The sequence below is a fragment of the Trichoplax adhaerens genome, genomic scaffold (genome assembly GCF_000150275.1).
Source record: "Trichoplax adhaerens TRIADscaffold_1 genomic scaffold, whole genome shotgun sequence".
Taxonomy (NCBI): domain Eukaryota; kingdom Metazoa; phylum Placozoa; class Uniplacotomia; order Trichoplacea; family Trichoplacidae; genus Trichoplax; species Trichoplax adhaerens.
This window is the reverse complement of record NW_002060943.1, coordinates 2,082,805-2,097,140: the sequence shown is the minus strand read 5'-3', so window position 1 is coordinate 2,097,140 and position 14,336 is coordinate 2,082,805. Positions and strand designations below refer to the sequence as shown.

Genomic DNA, 14,336 nt, shown 5'->3' with positions numbered 1-14,336 from the left:
TATCACAAAATTAGAGCAATCTGTAACTACACTGGGTAGTGATCTTAAGGTATATTGATAAGTTAAAATATCGATTTTGCTAATTAAAGACTATGTGCTATAGGTATTGTATTATACTATCCATTCCAAAATATCACTAAATATATTTAAAGAGATACATATTAGGTTGTTATCGCGTTTTAATATGTTGGATGACTAACTGAATGATTACCTAATACATTCATATGTACCAAGAATGCGGAGACTAAGATTAATGAGCTCGAAAAATATAAAAACCAACCGACTGCTGCAGAAACGAAATTACAACAGGACCTTGATGAACTTAGGGTAAATTTGTTGTTTATTTGTTTTCATTGATGCACTCGATAATGATCTAGAAAGCAACTTTAATGACTGTCATATATCAATATATGTATATTCTAAGGCTCAGCATATGGAAGAGTTAGCCAATGAACAACAGCGTTTGCAAGACTCTAAGAATCGAATTCGTGATATGGCACACAGAGACGAGTACAGAGTAGCAGATTTAGAAAGAAAAGTTTCAGAATTATCAGATTTAATTGGAGTATCTGAGCGCGAAAAAGAACGAGATCAAATTACAATTAGGTAGAAAATAGTAATATGCGCATAACGTGATGCTATATTGTACTACAGTACTGTAAATCACTAGAAATGATTATAATTACGGTAGTTGGCAGCTTAATTATATTTTAGATCAAATTAACTTTTAGACGCTTGAAGGAAAAGGTATTGCAGTTAAATGTTGAGAATACATCCTTAACAGAGACATCCACCAAAGTCAGCCAACAACTGGAGTAAGTTTATCCCATTCTAAAATAGTCTAGGAAACATGTAAGTTTTCGTAACATCACATTTTCTATTTCTAAAATTAGGTATCAAAAATTATCACAAAAGGAATCGAATACTCCATATCAACAACCTGTGAGCTTATTTTGTTGAATCGTTTTAACAAAGTAACTGTCAATAATTATAATTATAAATAATAATAAAATCTTCATACTACAGGACGAAAGCCTTGAAGCAAACCAACGTAATCAAGCCTCATCACGTAAGACATAATATTCTACTACTGTTTCTGTATGCTAGAGCGCCATTACTAGTATTTTGCCATCAATCGGTCTAATTATAAACCTTGACAATCTATTGGGGAATTTGCTATGCGTAGATGAGGAAGTAGAAGATCCACAATTAGCTTATCAGGTATTAATACAGTAATTATATATACGAGCGTATTTCCCGTAAAATCTGATACAGTATAATATTAATTCTCAAAATAGTTGTGTAAGCGAGAACTAGCTCAGGTTAAGGAAGATTTTGAGAAATTTAAGTCTCAAACTCAATTACATGCGAAAAGCAGAAGCCAGGTAAAATTTTACCCTCGTATACGTACATAAGTTAATAGAACATCCTCTGTATTAAACAGTAAATATCTTTCCTTCACAGGATCTCAATATTAAGGAATATCGTAGCTTGCAGCGTCAGGTTGTAGAACTAAACAACAAGCTTATTTCGGAGAGAAGCTGGTTTGAAGGAAAAGAAAAGGAATATAAAGAATCGGTATAGCAATATTTACGGAAGTACGATTTTGCCTTCTATATAATTGAATTACTAATTAACTTACATACTGCAGATAAATTATTTTAAAGTTGAAATCAAAGATATGCAGGGAAAGTTTGATAATGATATTAACAAGATAAAAAGCGAATCATTGGTAGGAGTTCTCTTTTGGGTAGTATAGCTCTAAAAATTTTTAATGCCATAATTCACTTTACTGGCTTACGTATTCAGGCGAAACTTGACGAAGCAAGAAAGCAAATGCAAAGACAACGTGAACGAACTATTGAATTGTTAGCGGATAAGGAAGCAGAGGTCGATCAGTTAAAGACCAATACAAATACTAATGGTAGCCTCGGCAACAGCGCCCTTCAAACCAGTTATAGGTTTCGATGATTATTTACCTTTTTTATTATATACCGCCGTCTGATAGGCACAGCCACTTTAGTAGCAAAATCATTAAAATATCATGTACAATATATTTTTAACTGGCAGCACCGACTATTTATTGCCAATACCAAGCAGAATATCTCGCCGATATTCACGTGACATATTAGCTGATTCTAAAGGTATTCTGCCAATCTCGGAATTCTTGATACTTTAACGTCGTTAAATGTTAAGAGCCAAATTTGATACAAAATCTACAATCTTTTACAGAAAGTATGAATAGAACGGTATCATTTGAAGGGAGTCATCTTGTACGTAGATAAGCATTGTAGATGGTTTTGGTTACATTATAGGACTTTTGGTTGCTTTCATTGAGAATAAATGTACAAATATTCTATTTATTAGTTCAGCGGCGAGGTCACGGAGGATGCGGTAAATAGACTGCTGTCTATGCCTGCTACCGCTACAGTAAGAATCTTTTAAGTTATATCTTTATTTTTAAAGTGGGCTCTGTTTAGAGCTTGTAGATAACAACTTCTACTATCATCGGTGCGTTAAATTAGGTATCAAGTCGAGATGGAATCTTGTTACATTATCAACAAGAACAGGCTAAGGTAGAAATCGAATTGACTTCTTTGAGGAAGTCAAAATTTGAACTAGAGGAGGAAATGCGAGATTTAGCAAAAAGGTAAGAATTTATATCTTCCTAAAGAGATAAATACTGTCTTATTTCCTCATTTGGAAATGCCATTCTGTTATTCAGAGAACAAACTCACTTAGATTTATGTAAAGCCTTAAAGGAGGAAATTAGAAAACTGGAACGAGATAAGTTAGTGATATAATAGTATAGCATAATTGGCAGTTATTGTAATTAGATGCTATGATGACAATTTTGGTATTTCATTGCTGCGATACAGATCTCGTGAGACGGCCAATTTAGAATATCTTAAAAATATCGTCCTTCATTATATGGAGGCCGATAATCCTATAAGCAAACTGCAAATAGTTAAAGCTATTGCAACTATTCTACAATTCAGTCCTAAAGAGGTATGAATAATAAGCTTTTCTAATTAATCGCATGTAAAATTATTTCGCACTAACTTTCGAATTTTGTAAACCAGCTTGATCGAGTTTTGAAGAGAACGTAATGATTGAGCTGGAATCTCCTCTTCCAAGTTACACTAAGCTAAAGTGGAATAACGTACTATGTCGAAAATGCTTGACTGCCGTGGCTTAAAATATTACTAAAGTCTGTATATTGCACTAATCAAATACAAATATTGTTAATGTTCTTAATTAAAGTCAAATCATTACGCGTGTAATATGGAGCATCTATAATACTGATTATGTTTTCGACAGAGCTGGCAGTTAAACAATCGTTAATTATTGTATAAATGCTCGTAACTTTCCAAGTATTTCGCGTACAAATGTATAATATACGTATACTTGTATGCTATATTTTATGAAATCTTTTAAGAAAAGAAAATGAGTAGAAGATCAAATGAAATTTTTATATCGCTTTTATATTCACCAGATAACTTTATTTATTTCGTAGCAAAGAAAAAATATTATATTTCAAAAGATATATTGAACTGCTTCCATCTGTCATACTGATACCTTGAAATTATTTACGAAATGCATAAAATACAAAAATTATATCGCTGAGAGCTTTTCAATATCAGAAAGTCAGCTTGTTTCAATTCTACCTATATGTAACCTAGACTGCTAACAAGGCGTATCTTTTAGAAAGTAAACCGTTTCTATAATTTTAAAATTTGCTAACAAAAAGTGTAAAGTGGCCTTTGGTAGTCTTAAAGTTATAACGCTTTATAAATTCTTCACTGTACCATCCAGAAATATGGAAAAATTTATCTTTTTAAATAGTTTTCTTGTGATAACCAAAACGAGATCATCAAGGGTACTTATTTTCTGCCGACCAGAAATTAAAAGTCTTGCCGCAAACTTGTTATTCAGAATCAAGTAAAGATTCATGACAAATTAACATTCCTAAAAAAAAATACTGCAGCTATGATAAATTCTGCTACGTCATGGCATCAATCTAGCTAGTCACAATTTCTGTTCCTGCTAATACGTAGTAACCTAATTTGCAATATTGTAATTAGAATTTAATTGTTATAAGCTAAATTATTAAGCGGATTTGTTGCGTAATCCGTCAATAATGCTAGAATTTAAATGCTCTGCTCCAACGACGATAATAAAGATATGAGAGTATATTTGAGAAAATAGGCTAATAACCTTAGTTTTACTTGTATGCGTACAAGATATGTTTACATAATGTATTCAGTAATGCACTTACACCAAATAAAAATTAATGTATAATTTATAATCTATAATTCTTTTTATTAAAACGTAAGAGAAAAACGCAATCATTTCTCTACTTACCGCAATCCTGCTTGCAACAACTAGCAAGTCTGTCTAGCATTTTTACAAGATCTGAATCGGCGAGATAGGGTTTTAATATTTCATTAATTCTATTATTATTAGCGCGGAATTCCCCAATCTGTGAATGAAAGCGTATAAAAATAAGTAATTGGCGGTGTTCAATTGGTTATCTTTCATTATTAAGCTAGAGGATAACCCATGTAATTAAATTTCAAAGTTGTAGAGACGCCTTCACGTACCCCTTTCTGCACTTTCATTTTAGTATCTAAACGAATTCTTAGGGCTGCATCATTAAAAGGTGCTTTATAGCGCTCTGGTAAATCATTCCACAGTCTAGCCATCATACAAACGCAATCAGGCATACGGATTTCAGGTAGATAAGACCTAATTTTTGGCCGCATGACTCTGCTAAACAGCATATATCTGCCCAAGATAAAGAATTTAAGAAAAAATTCTTAAGATTGACTCATCCCTATTTTCAATTATCTTTTGCTATTTTGCTATTTCACTATGAATGATTATTATCCTTATTGTGTTCACCCATTCATCTTTTTCCTTCCTTGATTCCTTAAATACTTTATTCTAGCAAGTGAATTCTTAGGGTGTAGAGTATTCTTCTTATGGTTCTGATATGTGCGATGTTTTCGTTTGCACCCATCTCCTGCAGTTTCATCATCAAGTGCGGTGCGAATACAGCTATTACCTTTTTTATCAACTACTTGCCTTTTACGATATTTTCTTTTTGGTTTAACGATCTTGCTTTTAACGTTGCTGTCATGCTTAAATATACTAGTTACATCAGGAAAATTGATCGAATTCAGCTCCTTCAAAGTTTCTAAATTTGCAGTATCCTCTATGTCAACAGGAGTTTCCCTAGCCGAAGATGGATTGCTATTTATAGATGGAGTTAGACTACCATAACCTGATTCCTGAGCTTGAGCACAATATGGGTACTGTAGACTTTCATCTAGAATACTTTGGATATCACTAAAACATTAATTGGAAAATTTTTAATGCATTTGCATTGTAATGACATTCAATTTTCTCCTTACATCTAACTTTATAATTTATTCATCCAAATCATAAGTCATTTTTCTCATTTTAGATAGTCTCTCATTTTTATAGCATTATTTTAGGACAGTAATTTTTAAAAAATATCTTACGCTTTTATGGCAGGTTTGAAATTACTTTCTTCAGCAGTTTGATCTTTTTCTATGAATATAAATTGAGCCTTTTTATTCCAAGCTAGTTATCTTTAACCGCTCAGTGATATAGAAAAATGGGCCTTAAAGTAGATTGCTCATACTAGTTGAATTGTGTAAATGAGGTGTATAGGTTTCTTACCGTAAGATACTTGCGAAATGTATTGAATAGCAGCTTGTAGTATTGCGACCTAATACATATATACGTATAAATTGCATTTGATGAAACATCTAGCAAATGATTTACAATCATTTCAGCAACTGTTCTGATAGATTAATTTGTTGCAGAATTAACTTATATATGTAGTGTATATATGATTATCATACAGGTAACAGCATTGCTGTAAAATATTATTTACCTATCAATATAAACTAAAACTAACCTCTAGTATGAATATAAAAATCCCCTCCTAGCTCTCGTAGGGGAAAATAACCGATTCAACTCTGTGATATGTATTGAGGTAGAATTATCGTCTAGTAAAAACTAAGGTTAGGGGACTTCTCGATAAAAATGATTCCTCAAAAATGGAAAAAAAGTGAGGACATTGTACTGTGAACTCGTTTCCTGCTGTTCTCTTTCTTTCATTTTTGAGAAATCATTTTTTATCGAGAAGTCCCTGCTAAGAGCTTCTCCTTACTCGTAAAGAAAAATAGCTGATTTAACTGTATGTGTGATATGCAATAAATAGAACTAGAATTAACCTCTAGTATGAATGTAATAATCTTTTCTGAGCTCTCTCGTAAAGGAAAATAACTGATTCAGCAATGTGTGATATGCGGCAGTACAATTAACGTCTAGTATGAATGTAAAAATCCACTCTAAACTCGATTAACAGCATTCTCTTATATTATGGATATCAGATCTTACCTTCGACACTCCAGAAGCATTTGGTCTGTCACCTGTCATTACCAAATACCTCAGCTGGTTAAACAACTCATCCTCAGACAGATCGTTATAGACGGATGTATCGAAATCTGGAAAAGGAATTGCACGAAATATTCTACTTGGACACGATGACATTACCGCGGTAGGTAAATTATGATTTGTAGTATTTTCCACGTTTTTAGCATCATTTATTGCATATTCCTCTTTCTCACTACTAGGATATCCAATTCCATGATCATTCAGATTTGCACTATCTGGATCGGTTAAAATTTCATATTAACGATTGTTGCAGAATGGATCGCAATTTACCATAAAGGTCTAGTCTCCATATATCAAACGCTACATCAACGCCACGTGACGACAACTGAATAGGATCCCTTATCACTGATACTGTCTATTGTTTTCCATGTGGTTGACTACAATACAGTATAGTATAGGGTATCGTATATATAAACTCCATACAGTTTCTTACAAGACTGATGTTGATATTTCGTATAAACAATAGCGTAAATATTCGACGCATTCTGTAGCACGTATGATTTACGGACTTCACTGGTCCAGTCAACACGTGTTATTAGTAAGGTCAACTATGACATAGAAAAATGTTGGAAATAGAGAAAAAGCTTTCATGACATAAACACTGAAATTCTCTAGTGATTTATGCAACACAATCTGCAGTAGAGCTAAATCAACCAAGTTACATAATTTTATGATACTCTATTCTTGGTTATAACTTAGTGCAAATAGTAGTTTTTCCTTCTTATTATTGACTGAATAAGGTAATGGAAATTCAGCTGTTGCAATAATGGTATTTGCATCAATCTTAGAAAGAATTTTAATTTCTATGATGCGATAGAAATGCGCGTATAAATGAAATCTATCTATGCAGCAGAATTGACTGAAAAAGAGTATATTTACTATGAGGCTGCTTGCGACAGATCATCTTTAATAATTATAATGGCAGGAATATACTAGCATTTATCTCCTAACTTAGCCACTACGTTTAATCTGAGAATTTTTCAATCTTGATATTGCCAAAAACTTACCTAAATCGTTTACTTCGCTCGCTAAAGGTAGTTGAAATGTAGTTTCAACAGAGCAAACAAATGGATCCCAATCGTTTAACACGGTATTTTCCGATCCATTTCCTATAAAGTAGCTCACTGGCTCGAAGTTTAAATTGGAAAGTTGGTGATTATCCATGATTAGCAAATAGTTTGAAAGGATTGCATATACAAAATTTGCAACAAATTGCGAAAACTGAATCGTTTTGGAGAACCACGAAGAAAAAATGACCTACAATTGATCCGTATGTGAAACTGAAGCTAATGGAGTGAAGCCTAGCATGGATCATCCCGTATTTATAGATGACTTGACGTCGAGAGATAAGCTCGACTGCCCAATGTAATGAATGAGATATTTGTCATTGATTCTGTCGATGTAATGACGAACGATCTTCCATCACTGTACTATACTCGTACATACTACAATGCACTATGGAGTGTATAGTATAATAGAATTTTTAGAAATTTATCCGCTGACGTCAGTAGAGTCAATCGGAAAAGTGTATGTAACATGTATGGACTAAAGAAATTTCAGTGAAACTCACAATTTCTGTGTGCGCGTGGACTTTGATAGTGCTCTGGAAAGTTTAGCGCTTGAAGAGCTTTACTCGGAAGACAAGCAAGAATGTGGCGGACATGGAATACTTGTAGACTTCTATTATTGCTTCAGCCTTAGTGAAAGAATAACCAATATGCAAATATCCTGGATTTGACACGAAAGAAATACTATTTATACAATATCAACTAGAAATTTTGGATTGGCCCGGTTGAGTTAACAAGTGCAAGTAATGGCCTTTGAAAATGCGTTTGCCATTTTTGTAGCACAGAATTGTGCTACTGTTAAAACTTGTTACTATACCGCATAGCTGGTGTATTTAGTGTTGTGATTATTTCTACTTTGCAGCTATTGCGGGTGTTGCATAACGAGGTAATTTTGATACCATTTGTTTTTATATTCTTTTCTAAAAATTATAGTACTGTAAGCTAATGATTCGCCACCTAGTATGAACAGTTAAAGACAGTTTTTACAAAGGTCCAGTTATCAGATATCACACCGGTAATCTTATCGCCGAGTTATCAGCTATCGCTTCTACGTGATTCGTCAGATTGACGAGCAGCCAGAGTCTATTATTATGGACTGTACCGCGTTAAAAGGTAATACAGTACAGTCAGTCAGTACATGGCAGTGGGCATGAATTTTGATTCAATGATTTGCTGTAGGGAAATCTAGAATAGAAGTCTTTGTGAGCTGATTCTCTAATACATGTACGGTCTAAATTGTTGCTGCAGTACTGTACTGTACTGTGTACAGTATTACCGTAGAGCGAAATCGATCGTAAAAAATAGTTCGACTGGCATCTGGCCACGAGGTATTAACGTATGAACACTGCCATTGAAAAGTCAGGGTTTAGTTGGCAACTAGCTAAGCTCGTGAGCTCTTGCTAACCAACGAAGGTCAAACGTACTTAGAGATACTAAAAGATGTAGCTAATGGACCATAGCGTACTGTACTGTATAACTATTATAAGAATTTTAAAGCCCTTTAACGCTCTCTACTACAGATTCAATGATTTTACTTTATTTGGGCCGCGTTATCGACTTAATCAGTTCCAATAGTTTTGTTGTTCAAAAATTTGACTACCTTACCATGGACTACAACATATACAGTATCATATGATATTCATATCATCTAGTAATAGAGCGTCCACGACTGTACGTACAGTGTACATTTGTAATTTTCTATTTCTCGATCACGAGAAATTTTATACAGGCAACACCCATGGACTACCACCTGGTGAAGTAGTTCAGGCAAGGCGACTCTTGCAGATATACAGATAGACGGATGACCTGCCATTCAAATTGCAGTGTGCAAGCATACAGTACAGTAAAATAATGACCAGATGTTGCCAGTGAACAGACAGATGAGAAACTCCTTTCGCACTTCTCACGTAAACCATAAACTTATCCACCTTTCTGAGATAAGTCTTGTAGAGCAGGAAAAACTAGTATTGAAAGCACTTCGGAGATATACAAAGACTATAATAATAACAAGAAAAAATTAATATAAATAGTCTATTAACATTGTGACCCCTAATGTAAGAGTAAAGCATGCGATATTTCTGTGCTAAATCGACAGCGCCAGATCCAAGTTCTATGTTGAGTTATCTGAGCTATACACCTAAATAAACTTTATTTTACAGAGCCGAACTAAATTCTCTTTCTAAATTTTAATCACATTACCAACGGTACAGTTGTCTTATCCATTGATTTAATTAATCGCCAAAACATTCGCATTTTTCTTGCGAACCTTTGGCAGCATAGAGCGCTTTAACTGCTGCTAAAAATACTAGAGATACTAACTACTCATTTTTGGACGTGTTACGAAAGTGCAATTACAAAATAATTTCATAAGCTAGTATTGCACTAAATGGAACACACTCTTCATGCGATCTGACGCCACAAATGTAACTATAACGTTCAATTTTATCGTAATGAATTAATTGGAAGAAGGAATGATATAGCCAAGATGTATTATCTTGCACATAATTCTAGAACGAACTTAATTGCAGCAAGGTCTAAAGTAATAATTGTTTTGACTTTACTGTAATTGAGATTGAACTTTTTTGTTAAAAATGCAAATTACCACTTTATGTATTAATAGGGCAGCTAAAAGATTTAAAAGTAACTAGATGTACGGCGCTACTGCGAGTTATGTATACGCTAAGATTGCAAAAATCATTTTGTAAATATTGGCAATGGATATCGTAAAAGATGAGTGTTTTAAGATATTACAAATTACTATTGATTAACAACACTAATACTGCATGTGTATTTATAAAGCTATGTTGATTCCGAAGGTAATAATTTAGTCAATCTGAAGTAACAATTTTATCGGTGATATGCATCATAGCATTCCGAAAGATAAATCATTGAGCATTTGAAAGACATAAATGGAGAGCAGAGTATTTTATATTGTAAATCATATCCAGATATACGAGTACAATTGAAATGAAATAGTAGTATCATCGTCAATCAAATACTGGACGCACATAATAACCGTTACTACATTATTTCAATATAATTCTAGACCAACTATCAGTATTTCACCTGTACTGATGTCATCACAATCTTACATTGTCTATCAATTCAAATTATTAAACAGAAATATATCGACAAAATCAACCTTTAGTTATAGGGTATTTAACAATGTCCATTCGCCATATACGAACGTAAAGATCTTCGAAATGTTCGATACAAGTACTATTTGAAAGAGCTAACAAGTTAAAAATGCTTTACGTGCTTCAATCATCATTGATTTTTGCTTAGTAGGCAAAATACCGTGAACAGCAATAACAGTATTATATTCACATTTTTTGGATGGAATCGGCCCAAATGGCTTAAAACCTCGATCCCAATGAACTGGAATCTTGACTTCCTTTGCTAACATACCAACATATGCATCATCAATAGGTATCTTTCGAATTTTTGGTACGACTGCTACCATAGCTTGTAATACATCCATCGAAATAACATACGCAAAACCCGAACAATAATCAGAATAAACCGACGAAGCTACATCTTCCTTACTAACGTAGTATCGACTATTTTTTACTCGAACCACTTCAGAACCAGACATGATATTACCCATGAATAATTTTTTACCTTCCATAAATACCAATTTAGGAAATAGAGTAAATGGATTTAGCATTACATCGTCGTCTCCTTTATAAAAGTATTTAGCTACATTACAATAAGCATTCGCCCATTCCATACCCAACACGGTCTTATAAGTTAAATTACGAAAATCATCGCCAAAATCAGCTAAAATCATATCGCCATATTTTAATGCTTCTTGATTCATTTCATCATTCACTTTTTTACTATGGCCATCACCAATGATGAATATAGTTCGCCAAACATAATTTCCAAGGGCACTTCGTATAATATCAGCTTTACCCCATGTCTCTCGAATAGAAGATCTACGTTCGTAATTTCTAGGAGCGCTATTTATCATCAATAACATGAATATATTGCCTTTGCAAGGTTTAGCGGCAGGGCTGTCTTTCATAAAGCGTAGTTTAACCGGTGTAAAATTTATGGACTTGGTAGTGGGTGGAAGATTTGTAGATACATTCAAACTGTGACCCTTCACTGATGGAATAAAAGTTGATGTATTACCAAGAAATGGTTCTTGCATCATGGTCATCCTTTTATTTACAGCCTGAAATAAAGTGAAGTAAATGGTAAAAGCGAAAATGATATTAGCTAGTAAAGAAAAATAGAGTGTAGCATTTCTTCTATCCATGGTTAGGCTTCTTGATAGTTTTAGATAAAGAGAAAATCACATGGCAAAGTCTATTAGATTCTTAATATTAAAAGTTCTAGCTATAATTCTCTTTCCTAAGATTTTCAACTTCTTCATAGTATAACGCCATTACCAGCAATACGTTGAACTCAAATATGATATAATTATCATTCTAACTGAATATGCAAATTACTTTATTATAACAAAATCCACATCATGTACATTGTGCGTAATACCGCATATGTTCCTATCATAAAAATATCATAACCAACAGACACACTTCTAATTAATATTATCGATCCAATATCGGTGCCATGTATTACCGAATTATCATTATTCCACTAGTACAATGGATAATAGTTTTCGAATTAGAAGAGTTGTAAAAATCTTATTCGCACACATCGGTCTTGTGTATATATAGATTTGAATGCTTGACAACAGTTGCTTTTGTGACGTGTTACGCTATTTTGATTATGTAGTGTTTCAATGAATAGGATTGAAATTACTGCTTTATACTCTGCTAAATCTATTTCACATTGTTTCTGGCTATTAATCAAATAGCCATGATTAGTCCTTTTATACGGGAAACAACCTGCAACGTAAAATGGGCTTGATGCAACATGTACAAAATTTCTTTTCTTTACTATATACTATACTGTATTAAAGAATAGCTCTAGTTTATTGTTCTTACTAGACATTACAGTCAATTACTTGACCCACTGTCAAGTTTGTAATAATAACTCGGATAGATGGACAAGGATTATCGAGATAAAGAAAGGATCTCTATTAAAGAAGCAGATATACCTAGCGAGCAGAGATGAGCTTTAGTATGGAGCCAACGTAGAGACGCAACAACTGCGCCAGTTACATCTATAAACGTACAATCGCTTGATATCTTGATACGTTACTGAGTTAGATAAGATTTATTGAACGAGCATGTATGAGTAGACATACAGTACAGTGGGTCATAGGACAAAATTGAATAGATTTATCACCAAAGATTATCGCTATATCATAGCCAGTTGAGTGCCTTCTAAATTTGATCCAAGACAGACGCTCGGAATCGCACAATGTGGTACTGATTAATTAAATATATTGTTATATATGACAATATATAAATATATATATAATGTCATTAATAAAGGAATTCACCTCTGTAATGTTGATTTTATCCGTTAGTATACAAAAGTCGGCAACGGTAGTGGAACTGGTGTAAACTATTCGAGATATACTGTATATTAGGTGATACACGATACTTGTACTCCGTCTGTCTTAAGTAATCTATTACTTTAATACTGTACTTATGTGATTTTAATGTAATTTCAATCCGTTACAAGGCTTTCATCCCGAATACAGTGTACGAGTACGACGTATTCTTAGCTTTAATAGTATATTCAAGCTAAAATCTCCGTGGAAAGTTAGATTTTGTGAGTTATATGTAATCTTTAGCTTATTTTAGTCAGACGCTGTATTATCGATATTTACCAATGAGCGAACCCGAAACAATTCATTTAAGCAATATTGATGACACGATAACAATTGTTATTATAGCAACTGGGGAACAATATTATCGTATTCATGCCAGATGTCGCAATTTCTACTGCTGAAAATATAATTGCTATTGATGAGTACCGATCGATGAATAATAGTGGAGATACGATCCAATCGTACTACTCCAAGTTAGCTATTTGTCTATTACTTTATTGAAATAGTTCGAGTAGATCACTGTGATATCCACTCTAAAAAATACTGAAAATTATAGGGGAATTTGTCATATGACGCTTAAGTAGCAGACTCAAACGACTGTTTGGCTTGGCTGTAAATATGAGATAAATGTTAAAAGCAATTATTGAGAAAGTCTCATCTATTAATTATTTACGTATGAATGCATTTGAACTTTCGCGGCTGATTATTACGAACTTTTCTTGATTACATACTGCAATAATTATGATAACGGACTCGACGTTGCCATTCTGTATCTACATTGTTTGTGCAACAGATATCCTATGCACTCCTCACGGATAGTTACGCACGACAGAAAGGTAAAAAACTTTTAGTTTTGGTACGTAATTCATGTTCTCCTTGTCAATTCGTAAGTGATTACTTTACTAACTTGATTTCTCAACACATTTCTTGTAGCTGTTATTGCATACAATTTTCATCACTTTAAACACTTTAATTGAGTACCTTACAGATTACAATGCCATCCAATGACATTGATCATAATGAATGCTAGCGTATCTAATTTAATGCAGCATTATTCTACCTTGTGATTTCAGTCATACACGTACTAGCATCGGCAACAATTTAATCAATGCAGTAATATTCTTTTTGTTACGATGTCATTCTATCCAATATTCCATCACTTGATACAAGATTCTTGCAACATCTCCACTATAAAGACATTGGAAAGATTTCGCAATTCAACGAATTGCTTTTACTCATTCAGTATCTCTTCTTAGATAGATACGCCTGTACAGTAACTTCTTTAGGAAATTAGAAAACGTCAAGCT

The 14,336-nt window shown here is 33.4% G+C and overlaps 3 protein-coding genes across 3 annotated transcripts; 1 reads left to right on the top strand and 2 right to left on the bottom strand.

Annotated features, from left to right (window-relative positions):
• Positions 1-433: 433 nt before the first annotated feature.
• On the top strand, positions 434-3,345 carry TRIADDRAFT_51475 (uncharacterized protein; the record flags this gene model as incomplete). Its single annotated transcript, XM_002108464.1, has 13 exons — positions 434-606; positions 732-815; positions 1,027-1,069; positions 1,108-1,221; positions 1,299-1,385; positions 1,465-1,578; positions 1,652-1,732; positions 1,810-1,890; positions 2,368-2,430; positions 2,526-2,650; positions 2,726-2,791; positions 2,880-3,009; positions 3,322-3,345. 13 exons carry the CDS (start codon positions 434-436, stop codon positions 3,343-3,345), a joined length of 1,185 nt encoding a protein of 394 aa, XP_002108500.1.
• Positions 3,346-4,021: 676 nt separating this feature from the next.
• Positions 4,022-7,656, bottom strand: TRIADDRAFT_51474 (uncharacterized protein; the record flags this gene model as incomplete). The annotated part of the gene is made up of 8 exons (XM_002107668.1): positions 4,022-4,062; positions 4,366-4,483; positions 4,605-4,788; positions 4,942-5,352; positions 5,529-5,577; positions 5,710-5,758; positions 6,436-6,707; positions 7,500-7,656. 8 exons carry the CDS (start codon positions 7,654-7,656, stop codon positions 4,022-4,024), a joined length of 1,281 nt encoding a protein of 426 aa, XP_002107704.1.
• Positions 7,657-10,791: 3,135 nt separating this feature from the next.
• TRIADDRAFT_51473 (uncharacterized protein) lies at positions 10,792-11,823 on the bottom strand (the record flags this gene model as incomplete). The annotated part of the gene is made up of 1 exon (XM_002107667.1): positions 10,792-11,823. One exon carries the CDS (start codon positions 11,821-11,823, stop codon positions 10,792-10,794), a length of 1,032 nt encoding a protein of 343 aa, XP_002107703.1.
• Between the last annotated feature and the right edge of the window lie 2,513 nt (positions 11,824-14,336).